Source organism: Panthera leo, chromosome B4 (genome assembly GCF_018350215.1).
Source record: "Panthera leo isolate Ple1 chromosome B4, P.leo_Ple1_pat1.1, whole genome shotgun sequence".
NCBI classification, from domain to species: Eukaryota; Metazoa; Chordata; class Mammalia; order Carnivora; family Felidae; genus Panthera; species Panthera leo.
The window spans coordinates 124,203,082-124,229,133 of NC_056685.1; the positions used below are offsets into that span (position 1 = coordinate 124,203,082).

The window sequence follows — 26,052 nt, forward strand, 5'->3', positions numbered from 1 at the left end:
ACAGTTCCCACTTTATAGGTAAGAAAAAAAAAAAAAAAAAAAAAACATAAGGCAGATTTTAAAGGGATCCGCAGAGGAGTGATAGATGTTAATGGACTGCATTGACTTAAGCAATGCTTACACCTAGCTAACTCTAATTTATCCATAAAAATTGACAGAAGCAGCAACAAAACAGGACAGAGCACATAACCCAAAGCCAGTGATAATCCAGAACTGAAATGTCATATGTTGCTACATTAACCTCAAAAATCAGGTATGCCTGATTCTCAAGCTAAGATCAAGTGGTAAGAGTAAAAAAACAGCTTTTTTCAAAAATGTGTTGTGCATACTGAGAACAGGGAACATCATTTCTACCACAGATACCACCCTGGGCTTGGAGAGAGAATGGAAGGGAAGGGAAGATACACCTCTTAAAATCTGAACCCTAAGATTCCCACTAGTGCCTAAGAGTATATAATGATTTGTTGCCATCGTGAAACAGTGTATCTCATTCTTACCATTAATAACCGGTGTGTAAACAACAATCCCCACCAAGTTTGGATCAGATACAGTTGTGTCCAGAATAAGGCCCCCAATGCTGGAAGAAAATCACACAGTTTAGGGAAGAGAAAAGAAAACACACTAATTTAAAGCTGCTCTTTACATACAAACACCTCTACTTTTAAAAGTAAACATTTCAGACATTTAAAAAACAATAAAAAGGAAAAATATTCCAAGTAAAAATCAATGTCAACAGTGAAATGTTGAAAATAAAACATGGCATGAGCAGTAGCCCTCTGTTTCCGTTCTCATTCTGATCTCCAAGATGTGTTCCTTGTAAAAAGGAAAAGAACATAGGGGCACCTGGGTGGCTCAGTCGGTTAAGCGTCCGACTTCGGCTCAGGTCTAACCTCACTGTTGGTGAGTTCGAGCCCTGCATCTGGCTCCGTGCTGATAGAGCCTGGAGCCCTCTTCAGATTGTGTCTCCCCCGTTCTCTCTGTGACCCTCTCCTGCTCACACACTGTCTCTGTCTCTCTCTCAAAAATAAATAAAAACATGAAAAAATAAAAAAAAAACATAAATAAAAAGGAAAAGAATATGCTTTAAGTGCTTTAAAATGTCTGGAAGGATATATAAGAAATTATTAACAGTGTCCATCTCTGGGTGGAGGGGCAGACAAAAGACTGATGATTATTTAATATCCTTCTGTATTTGTTAATTTTTTAAAACCATGTGTATTTATTGCTCTTATAATTTAAAAAATAGGGTTTTTTGTTTTGTTTTTTTAAGTAAGCTCTAAACCAAACACAGGGCTTTCACTCATGACTCTGACCCCACCATCAAGAGTTGCATGCTCTAGGGGCACCTGGTGGCTCAGTCGGTTAGGCATCCGACTTTGGGTCAGGTCATGATCTGGCAGTTCGTGGGTTTGAGCCCTGCATCAGGCTCTGTGTTGATAGCTCAGAGCCTGGAGCCTGTTTCCGATTCTATATCTCCCTCTCACTCTGTTCCTCCCCTGCTTGTGCTCTGTCTCTCTCTATCAAAAATAAATAAACATTAAAAAAAATAGATTAAAAAAAATAAAATTAAATTAAATTAAAAAAAAATAGAATAAAAAAAAAAAAAGAGTTGCATGCTCTACCAACTGAGCCAGTCAGGCGCCCCTAAAATCTAGTTTTTAAAAGAATATTTCTTCATTTATGAAATTAACAAAGCATTAAATGGATCATTTTTATGGTGTTAAAACTATATATATATATATATACATATAAATAATCTTATCACTGGTAAATTGAAATAATGAGCTGTAGCATAGAAAGGGCTGATTTTCAGAATGGAGGTCTGGAAAAATAACATATAGCTACATAGAAGCAGGCCTTCAACTTCAATGTCTCAATGGAGCTCTGAGGGTTTTTTTTAAGTTTCAAGACCATTACTAATTGGTTAACTTCAGTTTCTTGGTCTAAGCCCTATAAAACATTAACAGTCCCAATATTCCATGGGGTCGTACTGCCTAAATTTTCTAGGAAAATTTAATCTACATTACACAAAAATAAACTACATGTTATCAGAGAATGGAATTGATTGTCAAAATATCAGATCAAAATATTCTTACCACTACTTGACAGCTAACATTAGGAATTTATTAAATCTTTATTAATTTTTTAGTAAAATAAATGAATTGTGGCTTAATATGCCTAAATTACTAGAATTTCCCATTAAAAGTTACACCATAGGGGCACCTGGGTGGCTCAGTTGGTTAAGCGTCTGACTCTTGTTTTCAGCTCAGGTCACGATCTCACGGTTTTGTGGGTTTGGGCCCCACATCAACACGTTGGGCTCTTTGCTGGAAGCACTGAGCCTGCTTGGGATTCTCTTTCCCTCTCTCTCTGCCCCTCCCCCACTTGTGCTATCTCTGTCTCTCTCAAAATAAATAAATAAACTAAAAAAATTTTTTAAAAATTAAAGTTACACTGTAAAGTCCAAAAATAGTCATCCTTAGCAGTATTTTCATATTTTAAGCTCTAATTTAAAATATATATATATATATTTCATAGAACTAATTATGTATTAAAGAATAAATCTCTGTGCCAAAACACATAGGTTCATGCTGTGACTGTAACATGAATATTTGCTAAAACACATTTAAAATGTTTTTATGGGCGCGCCTGGGTGGCTCAGTCGCTTAAGCGGCCGACTTCAGCTCAGGTCATGATCTCGTGGTCCGTGGGTTCGAGCCCCGCATCGGGCTCTGTGCTGACAGCTCGGAGCCCGGAGCCTGTTTCAGATTCTGTGTCTCCCTTTCTCTCTGACCCTCCCCTGTTCATGCTCTGTCTCTCCCTATCTCAAAAATAAATAAAACGTTAAAAAAATTTTTTTAAATAAAAAATAAAAAATAAAATAAAATAAAATGTTTTTATGACCCAGATAACAAAATATAGAAAAATTAGAAAATACAAACAAGAAGAAAATAAAAATCAACTATCATGACATCATTCAGAATTATACTGTTAGTATGTTGGTAGCTAGACTCCCAGACATTTTTAAACACTTAGATTTTTAAAAATGAAAACCCACATTGCAAAAGTAGTTCTCTCTTCACTTTTATCAAATTTTGATTTTATCCAATAAACACATGTACATTATTTAAAAAGTGAGAGTGCCGCAAAGCCTATTACATAGCCCCTGGCCCCTGCCCCCAGAATCTGTTCTGCACCAGTAAATTTTTTTTCAAGTTCTGTAGCTGTTTCCTCTGGCATTTAATTCTGTATTTCCAGATAGTATGTTTATACTGTGATTTCTTGATTTTAATTTTAGACACTTACCTAATGACCTCCACTATGACGGATGAGGATTTAGTCTCACTTGCCCTTCTCTCTCCACCTAAGACCATTCATAAACCCCTTCCTCCCGGTATCCTGCCAACTTGGTTCTGTAGTTCTGGGTGGAGTATTTAGGGTTTACTTTATTGTGACAATGGAATCATTATTCACAGCAGGACCACCAAGTGTCATTGGATTTCCCCACTGTTACTTGTTGCTCTGTCCCATATTTTTCCTAATTTTTAAGGTACTTACTACTAATTCAGCCTCAAATTTCTAACAAAGTTAATGAAGTGCCTCTGAATAAGTCAGTCACCTGGCAACCAATCAATTCTGCTTTTTTTTTTCTTAGAGACATTCCTCCTTGAGCCCACTGTCCTCCTGCCAACCTGGACGGTTGCCTCTAGGCCTGATACACAGCTGTCAAACTGAACTTCAATCTCCCACACTGGGTCTTTGAAAAAAGTCCCAACATTTCATAGGACCCTATTGCCTGAATCTTCCAGGAAAAAAGCAATCTACATCAGAGAAAAATGAACCACATGGTCTCATGGAATGGGTTTCCTCATGCCCATGTCATCTTCCTTGATTTATTTCCTCATTTTGATAGACTGTATCTTCTACCAGCTTTCATATGAAAGGGTACATAGGAAGCAAAGTTTTTGAGATCCTACATGACTGAAAATTGTTGGATGCCACTCTTCCATTTGGCTGATACTGCAACCATACTTTGTGTTCAAAATAATCTCCCTTCAGAATTTTCTGGAAGGAATCACTTCCAGTGTTGCTACTGGACATCATTCAGATTCCCAATGCTTTATATGTAACTTGTCTTTTCTCTCCAGGAGATTTTGAGATTTATAGTAAATTTATGATTTGGGGCCCTCCTCGTATTCACTGTGCTTGGTCCTCAGTGGGCCATTTCAATCTGGAGGCCCGTGGTCTTCAGTCCTGGGGAATTTTCTTGCACTATTTCTTCGAGAATCTCTTCTTATTGTTTACCTCCAGTTGCCCGCCTCTTTGTTTTCTGTTCTATTTTCCAGAACACTTCTTCAGCTCTGTCTTCTAACTTTTCTACTCAGTTTTTTGTTTGCTTATTTGTTTCTGCTCTTTACATATATTCTTCGTTCCCAAGAGCTCTTCCTGCTTTTCCAAATCCTCCTTATTAGAACATTCTGTTCTTACATTATGGATGCCATAGATTCTCCTATTGCTTTAAGGGCACTGATGAGAGTTTTTGAGGCCTTTCAACTATCCCTGCACTTTCTTTGAGTGCCATTTTTCTGGTCTCTGTCTTTCATGTTAGAAGCCTTAATCAAATGTCTGGTGATCCTTTTACTGTCTGCTCCTCTGTAAAGGGCACTGCAGAGCACACTCGTCAGCAGGTGAGCCTCGTGAAGAATGGTCAGGTAGCTCTTTCACTCAAGGACCCACAAGGGTCAGTAACCACCGAGTGTTTCTCTGGCTCTCTGGTGCTGATGAGTTACCCCAGGAGGGAATTATTCTAATTTTTTTTGCCTGGGGGTATAGGCTTGACTACCAGCATTCCATGAGCAAAGAAAAAGAAGTGGGATAGGGTTTTCACTGCTGGGCATCTAGATTTTCACTTAATCCTACTTTCCATACAGTGCTTAATCCACACCCTCACTTGTGCAGGTGTTTCTGAATCCACAGCTTCTCTGATTTAGTCTCTCCAGAGTTAATTCTTGTCTTTTGCCAAGGTGGGAGGGGGCAGTCACTTGGGTGGTCAAGCTGGAGAAGGGCTTTGAGGGTCTAATTGTTTCTCACATAAATTTTCAACCAATCTTCTCCATTTCAGCTTTGAGAAGTACTTAGTGCCTCCAATTTCTCCACGTTTCTGGGTTTCTGAGGCTTAGATCAGCTCGCTTCCTATGGGTGTCCCCTCACCCTGCTGGAGGTTAGGCTTTAGCCTTTTCCATTCTGGCGGTTCAGCTAAAAGTCATCCATCTGATTCCTATTTTACTAATTTTGTTGAATCTCTCACCTGCTGTCCTCTCTGCTCCCCTTCTGCTTTTGTGGTTTTACAGCTTTTCTGTTCTATTACTGTCATTTTAGTAGTTTCAGGAAGGAAGACAGTAAATGCGTGTCAATATACCATGCTTAACAGGAAATTCATACCCTTTTCTAGCTGGCTCTTTTCACCAAAGGCATAATGAACATCTTTCCATGTTAACAGAAACATTGCAGTGTTATTTTTAGCAGCGAATATTCCATTTCGTGACTATACCATAATTTATTTGATCACTACCTGGTTGCTGAGACCTCTAAGGTGGTCTCTCTCTTCTTTTGTTATTAAAAGTTCCTCTGTGATGAGGACCCGTACAACTTAATCATTTGCAAATATCCTTAATTATATCCCTATGTTCTGCCAAAGTCCTAGAAGGAGAAGTAGTCAAATGGTACGTCCATTTCTAAGGCTGTCTGATACTTATGTGAGCAACTTACTGTTAAAAATAAATAATGTCAGGCTAACACACACACACACACACACACACACACACACACACACACACACCACTAAGCCTTACTCGTCAGTCTGGTAAGGATTTGATTGGAGAAAAGTTTGAAACTGGTAGCGAAATGAGGTATGTCTACTCATTCCAAGAACTCCTGTGACTAATAGCTCTATTACATGTGATAATAAAGATGTGAGTATATAAAATGCCTGAACCAAGAAATGATGTTTTAATGTATACACAGATGCAGGCATATAGAACACACAGATAGATACACACACACACACACATTTTAATACTAACCTACTTATAACCATAGCTGTTATGACAGGCTCCCAGCCTGAGTGGAGAACTGTCCTTGTGGCTGGATGTTTGGCAGCTATTATAATCCAGATAGGAGTTAGAGCCAAGAAAAAGACACCAACTAATGGAGAAATGTAGTAATACCTCTCTAAAATTAAAAAAGAGACAACATTTCAATCTCTCTTCTAACCATGGAGCAAATGTAGATATTAAAAGTAGAAGTTTCCCAGAAGATAGGACGTTATCCAACATATTCACGTGCTATATTTTCTATAAACTTCAAACAAATTTAAAACAGTAGATAAGGTAAAAATATTAAAAATGTAACCAAAAACTAATACATTAATTCAACAAACATTTATGGAATTAGCTATCTGTGCTAGATGAGAATTGCAATAATAATGATAATAATAATAATAATAATAATAATAATAATAATAAACAGTAAGAACAAGAGTAAAAAAGCTAACATTTATTTGGCTTCTATTATTTACCAAGTACTGTGCTAAACACTTTCAACTCAACACATCAACTCATGTGACAGTCCTCACAAATATGAGGTAGACACTGTCATTTCTATTTTATGAAGAAAACTGAAGCTTTGGACCTTAAGAACATGGCTAAGAGACAGCAAGAGTTGGGGGGAAATGGAATCTGACACCAAAGTTAGTGCTCTTAACTCTCGAGTCAAATGGGATATTGTTTTTACCCACAAAGATCTTATAGTGCAAGCATTCCAAGGAGTATTGGCCAATCAATTGATAACAGATATCCCCATATTGAATAGTGTTCCAAGCTCCAAAATAAAATAGAAAAACTAAGTTTAATAAAGTTAAACACATTTTTTCACTGCTGCACTTCTCAGAACCCTTAATATTCTAAGACAGAATATAGTACACCATGTTAATCACAGGTTGGCCAGACCACCTAGTTTCACATCTAAGTGTGACAACTTACCTTGGACAAGAAATTTAATTTCTATAAACTTCAAATTCCTTATCTATAAAATGGCAATAATAATAGTATCTATTTCATGGGGTTATTGTGAGTCTTAAGAGAATTAGTACACATAAGTACAATAGTGCCCAGGCACCTAGCTAATATTTATTGAACACTTACTATTGTCGTAATTATCATTGCCATTATCATTAACATCTTGCTATTTGGAACACACTGAGATACCAGATTGCCAGGACTTTGTTACAACCCCTTTGTGGTAAACTGTTTTACTTGATCACAACTATTCACTGTCTCTCCATTCTTGTTATATTTTCCTATAAAGTGAATATCCTTCTCTGTCTCATTGACTCTGAGCTTAGCTATTTGTCTTGCTTTGTGGACATGCAATATATCACCTCTGAACAAAATTTTAAGCGCTTTCAGAAATGAAAGAGGTAGATTGATAGATAGATATGGGTAAATATGAACTGTTTTCAGACACTAGACACTAGACAACAGGCATTGCAAAACTGTGATCCCTGAGAGAAGGGAAAGAAATGAGATAAGCCCTATAACAGCCTCAGCTCTTTGACTTAAGGCACATTCCAGACCACAGCTCAGGAAGGGAAAACTCAAGCAGAGTGATGATAGGGCAGCAGGAATTTATAGGACAAAATACTAGAGAAGAGGAAGCTCTCAGAGAAAGAGCTTGTGAACTGAATACTAAGTCAAGCATGCATAGGGTGAACTCCACAAGGCCAGGCCAAGAATAATTGGGGAGTCGTAAACTGAAAAATTCCCAGAGTTTACAAAGGGCTGGAAGTCATTCAAGAGCTAATCTTGTATCGAAGAGAGGCCTCTTTGAATACTGAGAAGATTTAGTAAAGACCTGAGAAGGGTCACATCTTAGTAGTAGGGCCAGCCCTAGCATAAAGTCTACTCAAGATTCACTCCAATAAAGCTTGAAACCATGCCTTGTAAGGCTCAAGCTAATCCACAATTAACTGCCTACAAGAATAAAATTAAACACTCTGTAAAGAAAACCAAAACAATTGAGCACTTAATGGTATTACATCACAATGTGTAGCACCCAACCAAAAATTATTTTTAAGTGTTTGAATAATATTTAGTCACATTTACAAACTTAAATACTCTGAGATACTCTGTTGTACTTAGACATTTCTCATGTCTCTCAAAAGTTTCCAAGTACTTATGACAATCTTTATAAATCTAGCGAATTAAATGTACAAATACAGAAAGTCTTTAAGTTTTCATAAATTTTTATATAATGCATAAAAATTTGGGAACATTTATATTTAAAATCACAAGAATAAGTCAATTACTTAATTACAAATTTAAGACAGAATTAGAAGACTGATGTGTTTCTCTAATGGGTTAAGTTACAAGTATATTAAAAAATCCATGTTTTGCCTCTTCAGCATAAAACTGTTAATACCATGAGTCTGATTCTCAAATATTTTTATAGTCAATTCTAAATATCCCCAGGAATACAAGTTGCCTACGCCTTCTTAAAACAGTGACACCCCAAAACATTTTTGGTAATATCATTTTAGCTGACCAAGGTTTTACTATTATCGGAGATTTCAGCCAGGACGTTCCTGGATTCTTCTCAATGATTCTAATACTTATTGTGTATAGTAGAGGCCTCACCTTATACCTTAAAGACAGCCTTGAACTCACGGTCCTTGTAGCTTATAGTCCTAGATTTTAGTTATATGTTACTAAGTTTTTCTGGCATCTCACAAAATTCTTCAATCCTTATCCAGACTCTTATCTTTAATTGAACTTTGTATTTCCTCATCTTAAAATATTTAAAGATCTTCTTGCCTATGACTAAAGATGTTTGAACTAGATAGAAACTCAATTTTTTTTTTCCTAGCAGATAGGAACAAACAATTACTATAAATATTAAACTAATATCCAACCAAATTTTCTCATGGCTTTATCTAGATCACATCTTCAAAATAATTATGCTAACAAAATCCATTAAATATTTTCTCCCATTTACAGGAATATGACGAATGCTACACAGTGTCATCTTCTCCATGAATTTTTATAAAAGGTTGAAAAAAAAAAAAAACCTTTACTGAAAGGATTCCCAGTTCTCCTTGTTAAAACATTAACAATGTTAATGTTAAACATTAATGTTATGTTAAATACCATCCCAATTAGGAGGCATTCTAACCTCTTAAAACAACTAAGGTTGCCAACAATCTCTTTACAGGATCAAGCAGAAAACTAAAGGCAAAATCCACTAAACACAAATGAAAAGAAGTATTCTGCTAGGTCAGATCATCTTCGTACTTCATTTTTAGGTCAAAAAAGGAGCACTATGCTCAGCTTTTAAGTTCTTCTCAACATTAAATCTTTGGAAGGACATCTGCCGTTGAAAGAGGCACCTACCAACTCAACCCCAGGGTCATTGCTTGAACTTTCAAAGTGGGCAGAAACTTCTCAGTAAATAAACTAAAAATAATGAGTGGACAGTTCCTCAGAAAGTTAAACAGTTATCATACGACCCAGCAATTCCACTGCTAGGTAACTACCAAAAGAACTGAAGACATATGTTCACACAAAAACTTGTACAAGAATGTTCACTTTTCATAATAGCCAAAAAGTGGAAGGAACCCAAATGTCCATGGAATGGTAAATGGATAAACAAAATGTGGTATATTTACACATGGAATATTATTCAGTACTGATTCATGCTACAACACAAGTGAAGCATACTCGTTGAAAGAAGCTGGATATAAAAAGTCATCCATTTTGGGGAAACGCCCAGAACAGGCAAGCAAGCAAACCCATAAGTAGATAGATTACTGGTCACAGGGGCTGGGGAGTGACAGCTAACGGTTTCTTTATGAGGTGATGAAAATCTTCTGGAATAGAACATAGGTTCTATTAATAATAGGTTGTACAATCTTATGAATGTACTAAAAACCACTGAACTGCACAGTTTTAAAAGGTGAATTAATTCAGTGTGGAATATAAATTGTATCCCAATTTTCAAAAATTCTAATAATGAAAAAAAAGGAGAGGCAACTACAGTCTTCAAAAATGTCAATGTCCTGGGGTGTCTAGGTAGCTCAGTCGGTTGAGCACTTGACTCTTGATTTCAGGTTAGGTCATGATCTCAGGGTCATGGGATCAAGCCCTGCGTCACCACTGGGTGTGGATCAAGCCTGCTTGGGATTCTCTCTCCCTTTCACTCTGCTCCTCCTCAGCTTGCAAATGTATGTGCTATCTCTCAAAAAAAAAAAAAAAAAAAAAGTCTCTGTCCTAAAGACAAAGAAAAAATATATACATACATATATATAAAAACATATAGAGAAATAGAGACAAAGAATAAAAAACAAAGTAAATGGGGTAAAATGTTAACATTAAGTGAATCTGAGTCCGGGGTATGCAAGATTTTTAATACTATTTTAATTTTTGCAACTATTTTATAAGCTTAAAAAGTATCTCCAAGTACGAAGAAAATGTAAACATTAAAAAAGTGGGAAAGCCATGATAAAATAAAAATTATTAAAACTGATTTACTATAAATCATTACTATCTCAATTTCCTGAGAAACCTAGCATGCCCATTCCCACCAAATTATGATTATGTAGGACCTTCCTATCTTTTCCCTGGCTAACATCTAACCCAATTCTGATGGCTAAATATAAGAAAAGAGAAGTCTCTAAAACACTTCTCTTTGTGGGATATATTGGTGTTTTAAAGATGTCATAAAATTAAGGAATTATTTTCAGAAAACCATGAGTGACACAATTGGTGAGAAAAAATGGTCAATTAAAAGCCAACTGTGAACTTCTGCATTAATACCAAAATCTAAAATAATGTCTTCCTTCTATAGGAAATACATTTAAATAATCCTAGTCAAAATGATATTTTGTATTAATTTCTGGGTAGATCACAATGAGTGTTTTAGTTGGCTGAAATCCACATCCTAAACCTAGAACCTATGGATATTACCTTATAGGGCAAAAGAGGCTTTGCAGATGTGATTAAGTCAAGTGTTTTGAAATGCACAAGTTATTCTGGATTATTAGGGTGAACCCAAAATGCCAGAAGATCAGAGACAAGCAAAGGAATTTCCCCCCAAAATCTCCAGAAGTAACCAGCCCTGTGGACACCTTGATTTTGGCCCTGTGTGAGTCATGTTAGACTGCTGGCCTCCAGAACTGTGAGAAAATTGATTTCTGTTATTTTAAGCCACAGAGTTGGCGGTAATTTGTTCCAGAAGCAATAGGAAATGAACACAGGTGTTCAGATAAAGCTCTACAGAATTTGAAGCCCAATAAATGTCTGTGTGCATTAGTATTGACCCTGTGATATAAGTTGACCAGGGAAAAGTAGGGATGAACACAGCTCAAGTGGTTCAAATTGCTGTAACACTGAACTACCAACCATAACAGCCACCTTTTGGACTCATGGCTTTCACCTTTTATTAGACTGTTGGTGGCATTTTGCAACTACTGTTACGTAACTTCATTAATAACATCCATTATTCTTACCCTAAATTTTTTTGAAATATGTAACTGCTCTGAGTGACATTTTTATATGGCACCTGTTTCTGCGTGAGCAACAAAGCAATGGGCTCTGTAAGTTGCTGATTTTTTAAATGCCCTCTGTTATAACTATCAGAATTTTCTCACTAACTTGACCTTCCAGTAATCATTCTAAACCAAGACGGTGCTGAAAATACCTGAAGAAGAGTGACAGGCAAGACAGATTTAGATTCTACTCATATCACCACTCATAGCAAGGCCATGATATTCTAGAACGTCTTGTAAATAACTAGCTGGCATCCCTGTTAGCTTCCAGACTGAAGCAACCTGAGGTTGACTGTTATTGTCCTTATGGCTCCAACTAAGACATCTTTTAAAAGTTAACCTCAGAGAATGAGAAATCAGTCAACATTGTGCTCAAATCTTGTCTAAAGAAGAAAAGTTGACAGTTTCTCAAATCAGTAAAATCACGTACATACAAGAATTAGATAGCCATGCAGTTATAAACAACTGATAAACATTTTTAAAATCCTCTTAAAAGTATGCAAACAAGAAAGAGAGGGCAACAATCACTGTGTATAAACGTTTCGGTTACTGGCCTAACATTATTCTTTTAATAGCTTTCAAAAGTTACTATTATTCAAACATTACTGTGTGAATGAATAAATACCTTTATATTTTCTCAGCAAGTCATACCAAAGCATATCATAGTCCAGAGCTTAGATTACTTTCTAAACTAACTTTCTATTTTCTCTTCCATTTCGAGATCTTTCCTAGCCATTTTCTGCCATTTAAATTTTTTCCTTAGGGATATTAATCCCCCTCATACTTTCTGCTAAGGCAAGATATTCTTCCAATATTTCCTTAATACCATATGCACAAAAAGCTATAATGATCCATAAAATGCAAAGAATGTTAGAAATATCAGTGTAATGCTACAGGAATCCAGAGGAGGAAAAAGATCAGTTAACATTAGGGACACGTATGAATTTAGCATTGAAAAATGAAAACTGACTGGCCTTAACAGAGGGAAAGGGAATGATGTAAGAAAGAAAAGAGAAAAATCATGGACAGTGTATGAGAATTGGTACTGGCTGAGTCTGGCAGGAGTAACAATCACAGGAAAGTTTCTGCTGACTCCCAGAGGCCTAAACACCAGGCTAACATAAAATTTCAACTTTGTTAAATGAGCAGCAAAAACTTAGGTGACTACACAAAATAAAGTCAATAGGAACAAACAAAGCTCTGGGCTCATTTTGTCCTTTTAGGGGAGAACTGGAGCAGTAAAAAGAGGGAAAATCCCGTCTTTACTTCAAACATCAAAAATCAGCAAATTTTTTCAGGACCAAAGGAAAAGTAACCCATTGAATTAATGTAGAGTGAGCTTCAGTACATGCATCAAAACAAACAAGACAAGAGGGGAGCTGTTCAAAGTCATTTCTAAGTATCCAAAATTAGAGGTGGGGAACTAACTCAGGCTTTTTTCACATCCCAGTCAGTTCTTTGGGACCTATGGAACCCATGGCCTCTATTCGTTAACAGAAGCCCAGGGCTGCCATGAAATCCTCTTATCTCTAAAGACTGCTAAGTGTTTCCAATGTAGCTCAAGAATTAAACTTTGTTTCCAAGAATCAGGTATCTCAGCAGGATGAATGGGGCCTCAGAATTTAAACGAGACTGTTCCTAATCTTTATATCCTGAATACCACAAATACTATAATGATCTTATGATGCCCCCTAGTGCTCACAATGTAGACATGTTATAATCCAACACTGACCCCAGAAAAACCCTTCACTGTTAAATCAACTATGGAATCAATCAGCAGCCCATCAAAAAAAAAATAATTATATATATTTATATATATATTTATATTTATATATTTTATATATATATTATATATATAAAATAAAAATATATATAATATATATTTATATATATATAATATATAAAAATAATTATATATATATTATTTATATATAAAAATAATTATATATATTATATATATATATATATATATATATATATATATATAGCACATCAGGGAAATAAGTGACAGGTAAAATGTAAAGAACCTATTTTGATTAATTCATCTTGAATTACTTTCAGCTAACTTTCACAAGACAAGTAAAGGCCCAGAAAAGCCTAAGCAATGTTTAACAATAAAATTACTTCTCAAAATAGAAATCATTCTATTTTCCTTTTTTTTATTCATCTAAACTACTAATGTATCACATACAACCCTCAAAATAGTGAAAGCTTTAGATAGTAACACATGATTAAGTCTTTTGTAAGAAGTTCATCACTCGAGTGATTTAAAAAAACACACACACACTTTAAGTCAGTACACATTACTTTCCCCAAAAGTTGATTTATCTTCTGCAATATCATAATGTTAAGTCTGTATCACTGTAACAATTGTAATATTTGTTATGACATTCTTCAATAGCATTCTCTTGCTTATTTTCTTACTACTGGGACTTCGATTGAGGAGATACCAGCAGCTGGGAAATGTGTTACAACTGACTTCATGTTAATTTAGGTTTCCAAGTCTGAAAATAACGTACCTTTCTTTTTGTGTATATAAGGGAACCCATCCAAGAACCACTACCAACCTTCCAGCCCCATCCCCACCCCACCCTCAAGGGTCTTGGCAAGACCTATGGAATAATACTAAGAAACCCTTTACCCCCTTGTGCTTCCCCTTTCCTTTCTCTTACCTCCTCCTCACAGTGGGAGAGACTGGTCTAATTGGTAAGACTAGGGAAAGGGGCACTAGCCATGCCTAATTCATCTCCTTTTTCTTTTGGGATCCAGCCTATTGATGACCGCCTCCTTCCCCAATGCAGTTAATCTGTTCCTTCGGGGAGGTGAGGCCTCCAAGTCGTCCAGCTACCTGCCTGTGAATGGGTGAAGGAGTCTAATAGAGAAGGTAGGTGAAGAACATTAAGTCACGTTCTCTAAAACTAGCCAAAGCTAGTGTTTCAATCCTTGACTTCAGTATGAATTTCTAAACTGTATAATAGAGAAAAATATGACCAGTTATCACTCCAACAATATGAACTAAAGAAGATTATCCTTTTAATAACATTACTCATTTTCTGTACTTTATTTGACTGGGAGAAAGAAGGATTGAACATTAATTACCCTGAGCACACTTGCACACACGTCATTCCTTGCATATTTCACAATAATGAAAACCCAAGACCTATGGGAACAAGATCTTACATGGAGGTCATTGATCATTTATTGTCTTCTACCTTACATCAAGTGGACACACGTCATCTTCTAAATGAGAAGACTCTTCCTTGAACATATACATCATGTTTTATTGACTAATTTCATGCCACTCATTAAATAATTTAAGGTAATTTTATATACTAAACAAAGCTTCCCTTAATATCTCCAAAAGTAGTAAAATGCCTGCTTTTGTTAGGTTAAATAAAGTCTTTTCTTTAGTTCAAAAACATACATGAGATCCTTACTTCTTCAAACCAAAGGTACTTTAGACTTATACCATAAACTGTATAGAATTCATGGATCATATGAGGATATATGAATAAATGTTTGCTTCTGGTTCAGCTTATAAACTATCTTTTTTTTTCTTGTAGAATTCTGTGGGTTTCTATTCTCTTTTACTTTTTTCAATTTGGCATCTAAAAATAAAACCATAAACAACTTTTAGCACTAAACCAATGCTCACAAATCATATTCATTTACATTAACAATAATCCCGAAGTACAAATTTGCATTAAAAAGATTCATTAGATTCCATATGTAATCTATTACTATTATCAGGAATCTTATATAAGATGTCTCCAACTTCACACAGCATTCAGGCTCATTTTCATGGTGACTTTTTAGTTGTTAGTAATTGCCATGTTGGTTTCTGATGGGGGGGTGGGGACAATCACTAAATTTCAAGCACTGTTCTAACCTTATGCCCTGGGACACTAGTACAATGCATATATCAGAATACTGAGGGTTGACTCCTCACTGTCTACACACTTAGCGAAAGGGCAGAATTCATAGAATACTAGGCCCGTGGTCAACTTTCCTACCAGTAGGGAGTAACGTGAATAGCCTCTATGATCCACAATTTTCTCATCTGAAATTAGAGATGATAATCCTTATCTTACAGAGTTTTAAACTCCAGAAAAAGAGGGAAAAAATGTGAGAAAAGAAATATATGAGAACCACAACACATAGTAGGTATACAACAAATGGCAGTTATTGTTCTAATCAGTCTCAACCAGAGTTCTACTGCAGGTGAAGGCCACCAGGGGTTCACAGCATTGTTGCAACAATTACTTATTTAAAGAGACTCTGAATAGCACATTATATTTAATATCAAGTCAACTTACCCAGACAGGAGTACAAACCCTGACTTATCCAAGCTAATATGGCAAGAGTTATGAGGTCACCAAAACTAGCAGCAATGGGGGTAGCAACGTTATCAGGATTTATGCCAGTCTTCTTTGAACCAACAATAACCCCAACCATTATTATTCCTGGAAGAAAGAAAACTCATTACTTTTTATGCTATGATTTAGAGAAAATCAATCCCCTAAATACTGAAATATAAAAGCTAGACAAACAGTGAGTACATCATTTCCAGTTAGACTGCTTAGATAAGCTGACTAAAGCAAACAAAACATTTTACTCTAATGCTCTGGCAAAATGCCTTTCAACAAATTCCAAGTAGGGATCATAGAAGATTTGAGAAGTTCAGTGTAACATTTAGAGAACTGAAAAGCTACTGTAAAATAACATTCAAGCTGAAGTTTCAAATTTAATAACATGTATGTCTTAGATGTAATGTATATTTGTACCAAACCCAAAGATTTTATGTTAACCCTCAAATAAGGAATGAAAATATCAAAGAAAAGGTGATTCGTATTTATATGCACAGCAATTGGGAAGAAGACCAACAAAAACAGCTTTGTCTACATGGTGGTAGCCAGAATGCTTGCTTCATTTTATTATTTAAAATCGTTGAAGTATTAAGAGGGAAGTAATTAAAATTTGAACACTGGAGACCAGAACACAAAAAGCAGTCTTTATAAAGGATATTCTTTAAAACCAAAGTTTCTGTCTATGAACTTCCAACTAGAGAACAGAAGATGAAAATACGACTGTGTACTTATACTCCTAAATATCTATTTTCTTGAATCATAGAAATGGGGAGGGGGATTGATAACATTTACATCCATACTCAATTGTATAGATTTTCTCATGCCAACATTTAGAGGATGCAGTGCAGAGAATATTTAAGATTAGTTCACTTATATGCTAACCATAAACCAGTATGGAAGCCTAAAAATGGCTATAGGGGGAAAAAAAAAAACCAACAGAATCTCACTGCATTTTTAGACTGAAAATGACTCAAAATGATTTTATTCTAGCATTACTCATTTTATAGATAATAAAACTGAGGTCTTGGGAGTAGAGCTTAAATTCTTGTTGAAGGTCACAGAGCTTGTAAGTAACTCTAGTTCCATGTTTTCTACTACCCCAATAAAGCCACAATTATTAAAAGTAGAATCTCTGTCTTGCTTCAAATAATTTCTCACCTCTTATGTTCTGGAGATGTTTTCAATCTATAGACTTACCTTTCCCATAATATCATTGTAAAAAGAAAAAAAAAGCAATAGAAAAGCTTTTAAAATGTATTATGTAATAATCAAGATGTGCTCACATAGAATCCTTTTTTCAAAGTCAGCACATTTAAAGATCAACATGGAAAGTTCTCCCAGGACAGGATGCCATCCATATCTTTTCAGCTAAAAACAAATATTTTGCCATCATGGGCCAGCAGAAAGAGCTGGGAGTCAGGAAACAGGTTTTAATTCTGATTTTCTGCAAACAAGCTGATGAAATTAGTTAAGTCACCTTACCTGAGTCAGTTTTCTCACCTACAAAAGGTGGTTAATAGTATCTGCTCTCTCTACATATAAATGTCCAACTATCATAAAATTAGAACACACATTGTTCAAAGTAACAAGCTTTAAGCACATGTATTTTAAAAGTCTGAATTCTTATGATTTTGAAAATCCTAGGCAATACCAATAGTTTTTACTGAAAGCTTTTAAACAATTATTTCTAAATGAAGCAAGATTAGAAAACAGAAACGAACTTAAGGTAAAAGAAGCTAATGCTTTGACTTTTTTTTTAGTGTTTATTTTTGAGGGGGGGAAGGGGCAGAGAGCGATGGGGACAGAGGATCAGAAGCCGTCTGTGTGCTGACAGCAGAGAACTCATTGCGGGGCTCAAACTCACAAACTGTGAGATCACGACCTGAGCCGAAGTCCAACGCTTAACCCAACTGAGCCACCCAGGTGCCCCAAATTTCTTTTAACCATAAATTAATTTCCCAATAGCTTAACTTCATCCCACTTTGGCCAGTGTTAACACCACTGAATTCTGGTAATTCTATATATAGACAAGAAACTACCCTTAATAAAAGTACCAAAACAAAATGCTTGAAAATATTTTGGAAGTCAAGTCTTAATCTTAGTAAGATTCTCTAAATTCCCAGAACCTAACCAAAAAAGTTAGCTTAACAGTTTTATAATCACCTAACGTGAGAATTTTCTATTTTTCACCTTGCTGGTGATATAAGGGTAAGAAGATGACAATTGTAAAATAAAAATGATTATAATTTCATAATAAGCTAGTTCTCTAGTGTTAAGTTCTTTTATTTAATTTTTTTTCAATATATGAAATTTATTGTCATATTGGTTTCCATACAATACCCAGTGCTCATCCCAAAAGGTGCCCTCCTCAATACCCATCACCCACCCTCCCCTCCCTCCCACCCCCCATCAACCCCGTTTGTTCTCAGTTTTTAAGTTCTTAATAAATAAAAAGAATGATACTGCAACTGAAAAGTTTTAAGGTAGTTAACTTTTTTTAAGTTTATTTATTTTGGGGGGGAGGGGCAGAGAGAGGGGGAGAGAGAGGGAGAGCCCAAGAAGGCTCCATTTTGTCAGCTCAGAGCCTGATGCAGGACTTGATCCCACAAACTGTGAGATCATGACCTGAGCTGAAATCAACAGGTGGATGTTCAACCAACTGAGGTACCCAGGTGCTCCAAATGTAGTTAATTTTTAAAACTTTCTGGCTTTTTAAAAGTCTAAAGCCAGTAATATACTGTGCTGAGCATACAGTTATATTTGTATTGCCACAGAATTAGTAAAAAAAAAAAATTTTGAAATCTGAAACTTTAAAAAATTTTAACAGAGGGACTGCTTTTGAAATTCAGAATTCCTGGAATCCTTGCTACTCAAATGACAAGCCAGTAAATCCTCTGCATGATTTCCAGAAAGGAGTTTCTCAATTAATTTAATTTATAGAAACTAATGAATTATCTATTTTCTTGATCTCATTTGGGAACTCTACCAGAGTACCTAAGGCCAGGAGACAACCTCAGAAAGCCTGTTCTACATTAAGGTTTACATACAACAAATATAGGTATTTGTGAAATAAGATATTTTAAAAGTTTGTAGATAAATTTTCTCTCCTTCTTGCACTCTTGGTGGGAATGCAGGCTGGTGTGGCCACTCTACAAAACAGTATGGAGGTTCCTCAGAAAGTTAAAAATAAAACTACCCTATGATCCAGCAACTGCACTACTAGGTATTTACCCAAAGAATACAAAAATCCTCCTTCAAAGGGATACATGCACCTTGATGTTTTAGAAGCATTATCTACAATAGCAAAACTATGGAAACAACCAAAGTGTCAATTAACTGAGGAATAAAGAAAGAAGATTATGGTATACATATATACACCATATATATGTTTTATATACATATAAATATATAAATATATATATATATATATATATATATATATGCTTTATACACACACACACACACACACACACACACACACACACACACACACAATGGAATATTACTCAGCCATAAAAAAGAATGACATCTTGCCATTCACAGCAACATGGATGGAGCTAGAAAGTATTAATGCTAAGCTAAATGAGTCAGTCAGAGAAAGACAAAGTATGATTTCACTCACATGTGGAATTTAAGAGATAAAACAAAAGAGCATAGGGAAAAGACAGAGAGAAAGACAAACCAAGAAACAGACTCTTAACTACAGGGAACAAGGTGGTAGTTACCAGAATGGAGTTGGGTGGAAGGATGGGGGAAACAGATGAAGGGCATTAAGAGTACACTTATCACGGTGAGCACTGAGTAATGTACAGAAGTGTTGAATCACTGTATTGTATGCCTGAAACTAATATGACACTGTATGTTAACTGGGATTTAAATAAAACTTAAAATTTCTTTCTCTGCGGTTCTTACAATGAACAGGTATCATTTCAATAAAAATAGTCGACATGGGGGCGCCTAGGTGGCTCAGTCGGTTAAGTGTCCGACTTCGGCTCAGGTCATGATCTCACGGTCCGTGAGTTTGAGCCCCACGTCGGGCTCTGTGCTGACAGCTTGGAGCCTGGAGCCTGCTTCAGATTCTGTGTCTCCCTCTCTCTGACCCTCCCCCATTCATGCTCTGTCTCTCTCTGTCTCAAAAATAAATAAACATTAAAAAAAATAAAAAAAAATTTAAAAACCTTTAAAAAAATAGTCGACATGGAAAATAAATTATTTGAAAGTGAAGGACGGCACAGTAGCCATTTCTAAAGCCACTTACCCTGCAGAAGAGATGCAATGAAAGCAGTTGCCACACTGCTAGAGCACAAGAGTATGGAATGGTCAAGATAGTATTTCCCCTCTGGAATCCAGCCCAGTATAATTGCTGCCACAGCTGCTAGAAAACCAACCACTGTTGCCTGAACCTAAAAAAATTTTTTAGAAAGTCCAACTGAATTATTCATTTCAAAACCAGTTTTTACTTCATTATGTAAATATGCATACCAAAAGTCAGAAGAAAGGATTGCATCTGGTCACTGAGCCGCATTACCTTTTGAAGAAGCCACTCTATTTTGGTTTTAATATTCCCTAAGGCAGTGAGTTCTCGAACCGCCACGATCTGGTGCCAGTGGGTATGGAATGGGGTCCAGGAATCTGTTTTTATGAAGCACCTAAAGTGACTCTGACGGTCTAATCCACAGATCATCTAAGAAGATACCAACCTTAAGACTGAAACTGAAACGTGTACCCAATCCACACGACTGAAGTCTGACTTCAGAGGCAGTGCTGGTAAGAGACTGGATTTTATGATCAAATGATAAGAATCTGACTCTTGGCTATATCACCTAATCTTGTGGCAAGTTATTTAAATTCATTCACCCAGCAAGTACTTATTTAGAATCTACCACGTAGGAGGCGCGCTATCCTGGGTCTTGGGATACACAGTACTCAAAATAGATTTATTCCTTGTTCTCCCCCAGCCCTTATCTATTTTTTAAAGAGACATTTAAAGAATCTTTGTAAAGATTCTCTTCTCTATGAAAACACAGTTGTGCTCAATATTTGAGAAGAATTTCTAGGTGCTCACAGACTCTCTGAAGCCAGTCCATGTACTGGAATCCAGAGCCATCTCTGGCTCCCATCCTGACCAACAGCTGCAGGGAAGGAGGATGACAAGGGAAGGGTACAAAGAACAGAAGGAAAAATTAAGCTGAGATAGAAGTTATGAGAATGATGCGACGAATAATTTATACTACCACTCTTACTTAGTAAGAGTTCAGAATATTAAAAGACTAAAATGCAATATACTTTCAACTTTTAATTTACATATTAATTTATAGTAGCTTACTTGTTGTTAAATATTTTGATTATTAACCCTGCCTAGGTTCCTACAAGTTCAAGCTAGAAAAGATCACAGACATCTCTAATGCAATACCATGGTTTAAAAGAAGGGGGCCAGGAAGCCCAGAAAAGTTAAGTAAATTAACAAAGTTTATGCATCTGGTTAACGTTAGAGCTCAGATTAAATCACAGATTTTCTTATTTCGAATCCTGTGATCTTAGAAGCAGCGAGACAAATATTTCTTTTAAGCCCACATTCCAAAGATCATTTTATTTCTATGTCTTTGAAATACATTACATGAAATTACTTTTCTGCAACCATGCCTCTCAACGTGATGTCCTAATTGAGCTAACATTAAAATAGTGAGTGTTCCCTAAGCACACTTGCTGGAGAGTTACTAGAGGCTGCAGTCCTGTGTCTTGGGCATAGTAGGAAGTAGTGGAAGATGAAGAGACATTCACCTGAGATCAGAAGGAGCTGTAAATAATCCATATATAATCCATGATTTAGTGTATATGTAACTGACAATTTAATGTGTTCATTTAGATGAGCTCGAGTAACATTAACAGATTAAGAAAAACTCAGTTTAAATAAATATATAACCATAATACATAAAAGGGTTAAGTTTAATTTAAAAAGATTTACTTTTAAAAAAGTAGAAAAAAAAGTACCTAAGCAATGACGTGCTAAATATTTATTTGTACAGCTATTAACTCAAGTACTCAAATTCTGGCTCTCTTACACACTTATGATTAAAAATTTATATATATATATATATATATATATATATATATATATATATATATATATATATATATATTATATTTTAATTACATGTTTTTCAAATTTGGAAGAACCTGATCAATTTCTAGAGAAAGAAAACTTTTAAGCAGTCATGGGTATCCATTTACTCTATCACTTTTTCATTGTACTAAATTGTTTTGAGCCCCCTGAAACAATTAAAAAAATTTTTTTAATGTTTATTTACTTTTGAGACAGAGAGAGACAGAGCATGAACAGGGGGAGGGGCAGAGAGAGAGGAGACATAGAATCCGAAGCAGGCTTCAGGCTCTGAGCTGTCAGCACAGCTGACACGGGGCTCGAACTCACGGACCGTGAGATCATGACCTGAGCCAAAGTTGGACGCTCAACCGACTGAGTCACCCAGGTGCCCCAAGCCCCCTGAAACAATCAAATGGTAGTTTTTATAGCACTAATATTTATTCCATTCTTACAGGTAACACCCAAGATGTATAAACCCAAGATCCATAGGCAAATATCTGCATCACTTACCTGCTTTAAAGCCAAGTTGCCAATTATTAGGTTCCACTTTTCAATGGGTGAATCCATCTTCCCGATATTTACCTGTTAAGATAGATACTTTCACATATCACTGACTAATCATATGCTTTTAACTCTGTTTTAGCAGCGTATGAAATCTTAAGCCAAAGATAATTCTTTAGTAAATCTGATGAACTCACATTTTTACTTAATATAAATCTGATTTCACTACCAGCCTTGAATCTCACATTTAGCTTGCCCAATACGTTTAGGGAAAAAAAACACTTTTTTAAAATTTAACTACTATACTAGCCCACAAGAACTAGCGGGCCAGTTAATACTATCCATTTGCCCACTGTTTACAACATCATCAAATGTCATCCTAACATGCCAAATTTTATGTACTGAAGCCCAATAGGAATAATCACATAATTCTGAGCTGCTAGCATTTTATTCCACATCATGAAACTAGTCTAATTTGAAGAATTAGTGACCAGAAAACCCAGGATTAAATAAGTCATTTATATGTACATAATTTATATTTGAGCCATGACTAAAACTCTTAGCAATAAAAAATTCATTCAGTTCACATATAAATTTTCATTGTGTATTTCACTATTAAAATTTATGTATCTTTCTGCTAAGTGGAAGAATACCCTCTAAAAAAATATTATTCAATTGCTCTATATGCTAAATCATTACTTCTCAACCATTTAGGACTCAAAACACGTATATCCAAATCTGTCGAGTTTTTCTAATGCAATCATTTGGAAAGCAGTGAACAATGTTTATTAAAAAAAAAAAAAAAAAACATACCAAGTTGGGTTTCAATTATTCATCATCTGCTTGGTCATGGAAGGTTAAGTGAACGGGTAAGGTAGGAGATACATAAGGATTGTTATTTATCAGTAGAGTTTAGCTCACTGGCTTCAGACCAGAAGATTAAGTGCTACATCAACATTTCCACTATCAATTTGGAAAACAGATTCTATTCTCCAACCTCCTTCTGGGATCTAGTCCCAAAGTACCCAGCAATGCAAATATTAAGATTTCTCAGTTTTTCAGTATAATTATTCATGCTGCCTTTATTTGCAGATTTCTTTCCTAAGCCTGGAAATCTACATTATTCATGAAATTTGTGTTTGTAGCTCTAACAACCTGAGTCTTTCCTCCAGTGAGTAATGAGGCAGAGGTAGTGTTTAAAGAGTGAAATCCGCTTAGGGTTTAATATTCAGGAAATAGGCATGACAGAAATTAGTGTTAGTTTTAGTAACTTTTAGAAAAAAAGTCTATAGGTATGAGAAGCAATCTAAAATGATTCCATGAAAAAGTAGAAGATGTGAAGACTCCAGGATTACTTGATAATCAGGAGAGGTAGAGACACACATACACTAAGGTCTAGGAAAAGGTCAAGAAAGGGGAGTCACAGAATGAATGAGTGCTATGGATTAGGTATGCTACTGTGCCACATTCACTTGTACCATTGCCACAGTTCCTGCTAAAGCCTGAAGCTACCTTCCTCAAAATCCTCTCCCCTAGAGCTGCAGGTTACAGTCTGCCAGTGACAGGAGTTTGCCTAAGATTTGGAAGGCAGAAGTGAAACAGAGGCCACTATTTCTGTAAGGTCTTGGTGGTCAGACATATGGTAGGCATCCAGATGTCTACACTGCAATACACCCATAGCTTTCTTCCTCTTCTCCAGTGCTTCAGGTTATTTCTCCGACCCTTCCATCACAGATCTCTCCTTCTCCCCCATTTGTGTAAGCCCGAATTGCTCTATTAAATTCCTTATTGCTCTCTATAAATTCCAATATACACCTTGGCGGTTCTAGTGAGCAAACCCATACTGATAGAACAATGTCACGCTATTCAATTGCTCTGTTTTGTAAATGATGAAGATCACAATTTCTAAGTCCCTTCCAGATCTATAAGCCTCTAAATCTATAGTTCTTTTAGTCTAACATAAATAACAAGTTAATGTATGATGTGAAATAAAATATATTTCACATTTTATGAAATACAATTTATAATGAGAAATCACAATGTATTATGTGAAATAAAGCAGAATATATTCACAAATAAAAATCACCTTTTTTTGTTTTTAATTATAAAGCAAAGATTTTTAGAAGGATAAAAAAAAGACAGAGAGAGAGAAATGTTGATCCAAATTTAACCATGTAGGGAAAATACTTATGGTACGGGCGTGCATTGGAGCAGAAGTGGGAGTTTGGCAGGAAACTGAAAATTGACCTGTGCTGTCCAAGAATTGGGCTGACCTAAGATACTGGCCAGTGGCCTAGGATCAGCATGAATCATCTACATTTTTCCAGAGTAGAGAGGAAGAATCACAAAGTGTTCTGTTTAAAGGCTTTTGCTAGACGTACTTTTATTCAATTAGCTGACCTGAATATCCTGGCTAGAAAATCTGAGAACTAAGAATGTGATATAGTGGAATATGATCTGATAAAGACTTCTATATGACCTGGGTTAATATTTTTAAATTGATATGTATTTTATATATTTTAAATATATATATTTTATGTGTTTTAAATATTTAAATATTTATATACAACCTGGCCAATATTTTTGCAAAGACACTAATTTTTTTTTTTAATTTTTTTTTTTTAACGTTTATTTATTTTTGAGACAGAGAGAGATAGAGCATGAACGGGGGAGGGTCAGAGAGAGAGGGAGACACAGAATCTGAAACAGGCTCCAGGCTCTGAGCTGTCAGCACAGAGCCCGACGCGGAGCTCGAACCCACGAACTGTGAGATCGTGACCTGAGCTGAAGTCGGACGCTTAGCCGACTGAGCCACCCAGGCGCCCCAGACACTAATTTTTTTTTATGTTTATTTTTGAGACAGAGAGAGACAGAGTGCAAGCGGGGGAGGTGCAGAGAGAGAGAGGGTGACACAGAAGCCGAAGCAGGCTCCAGGCTCTGAGCTGTCAGCACAGAGCCCAACATGGGGCTCAAACTCACGGACCGTGAGATCATGACCTGAGCTGAAGTCGGACGCTCAACCGACAGAGCCACCCAGGCGCCCCAACACTAGTTAATTTTTAAGGAAAGAGAGCTGAGGTGTCCAGAGCCTGAAGATGTTTTGGCCAACACTGTGGTTTTAAATTTTTTTTTTTTTAATGTTTATTTTTGACAGAGAGAGAGACAGAGACAGAGTATGAGCGGGGAATGAGCAGAGAGAGAGGGAGACACAGAATCCGAAGCAGGCTCCAGGCTCTGAGCTGTCAGCACAGAGCCTGATGCGGGGCTCTAACTCACGAACCGTGAGATCATGACCTGAGCCGAAGTCTGATGCTTTAACCGACTGAGCCACCCAAGCGCCCCATTAATGTTTTTAATCTAAATGCCTTAGCTTGAGCCTGCAATTCCTACTTTTTATAATCCCTACACCTTTTTCTCCATAGATGTATATGTTACTTTTCTGACCCTGAAGCACATGAATTACAGATAGGCTTTAAAATTTA

The 26,052-nt window shown here is 36.1% G+C and overlaps 1 protein-coding gene across 2 annotated transcripts in view; it reads right to left on the bottom strand.

Moving 5' to 3' along the window:
- The window catches only part of SLC41A2 (solute carrier family 41 member 2), a 115,589-nt gene that overhangs the window by 41,441 nt on the left and 48,096 nt on the right, over positions 1 to 26,052 (bottom strand). For both annotated transcript variants that reach the window (XM_042947581.1, XM_042947580.1), the window contains 5 exons: positions 22,580 to 22,651; positions 20,225 to 20,369; positions 15,916 to 16,062; positions 6,084 to 6,231; positions 498 to 577 (listed from right to left, as the gene is read on the bottom strand). In XM_042947581.1, coding sequence (XP_042803515.1) covers positions 498 to 577; positions 6,084 to 6,231; positions 15,916 to 16,062; positions 20,225 to 20,369; positions 22,580 to 22,651 — 592 coding nt within the window. The remainder of the gene's footprint in view (positions 1 to 497; positions 578 to 6,083; positions 6,232 to 15,915; positions 16,063 to 20,224; positions 20,370 to 22,579; positions 22,652 to 26,052) is intronic.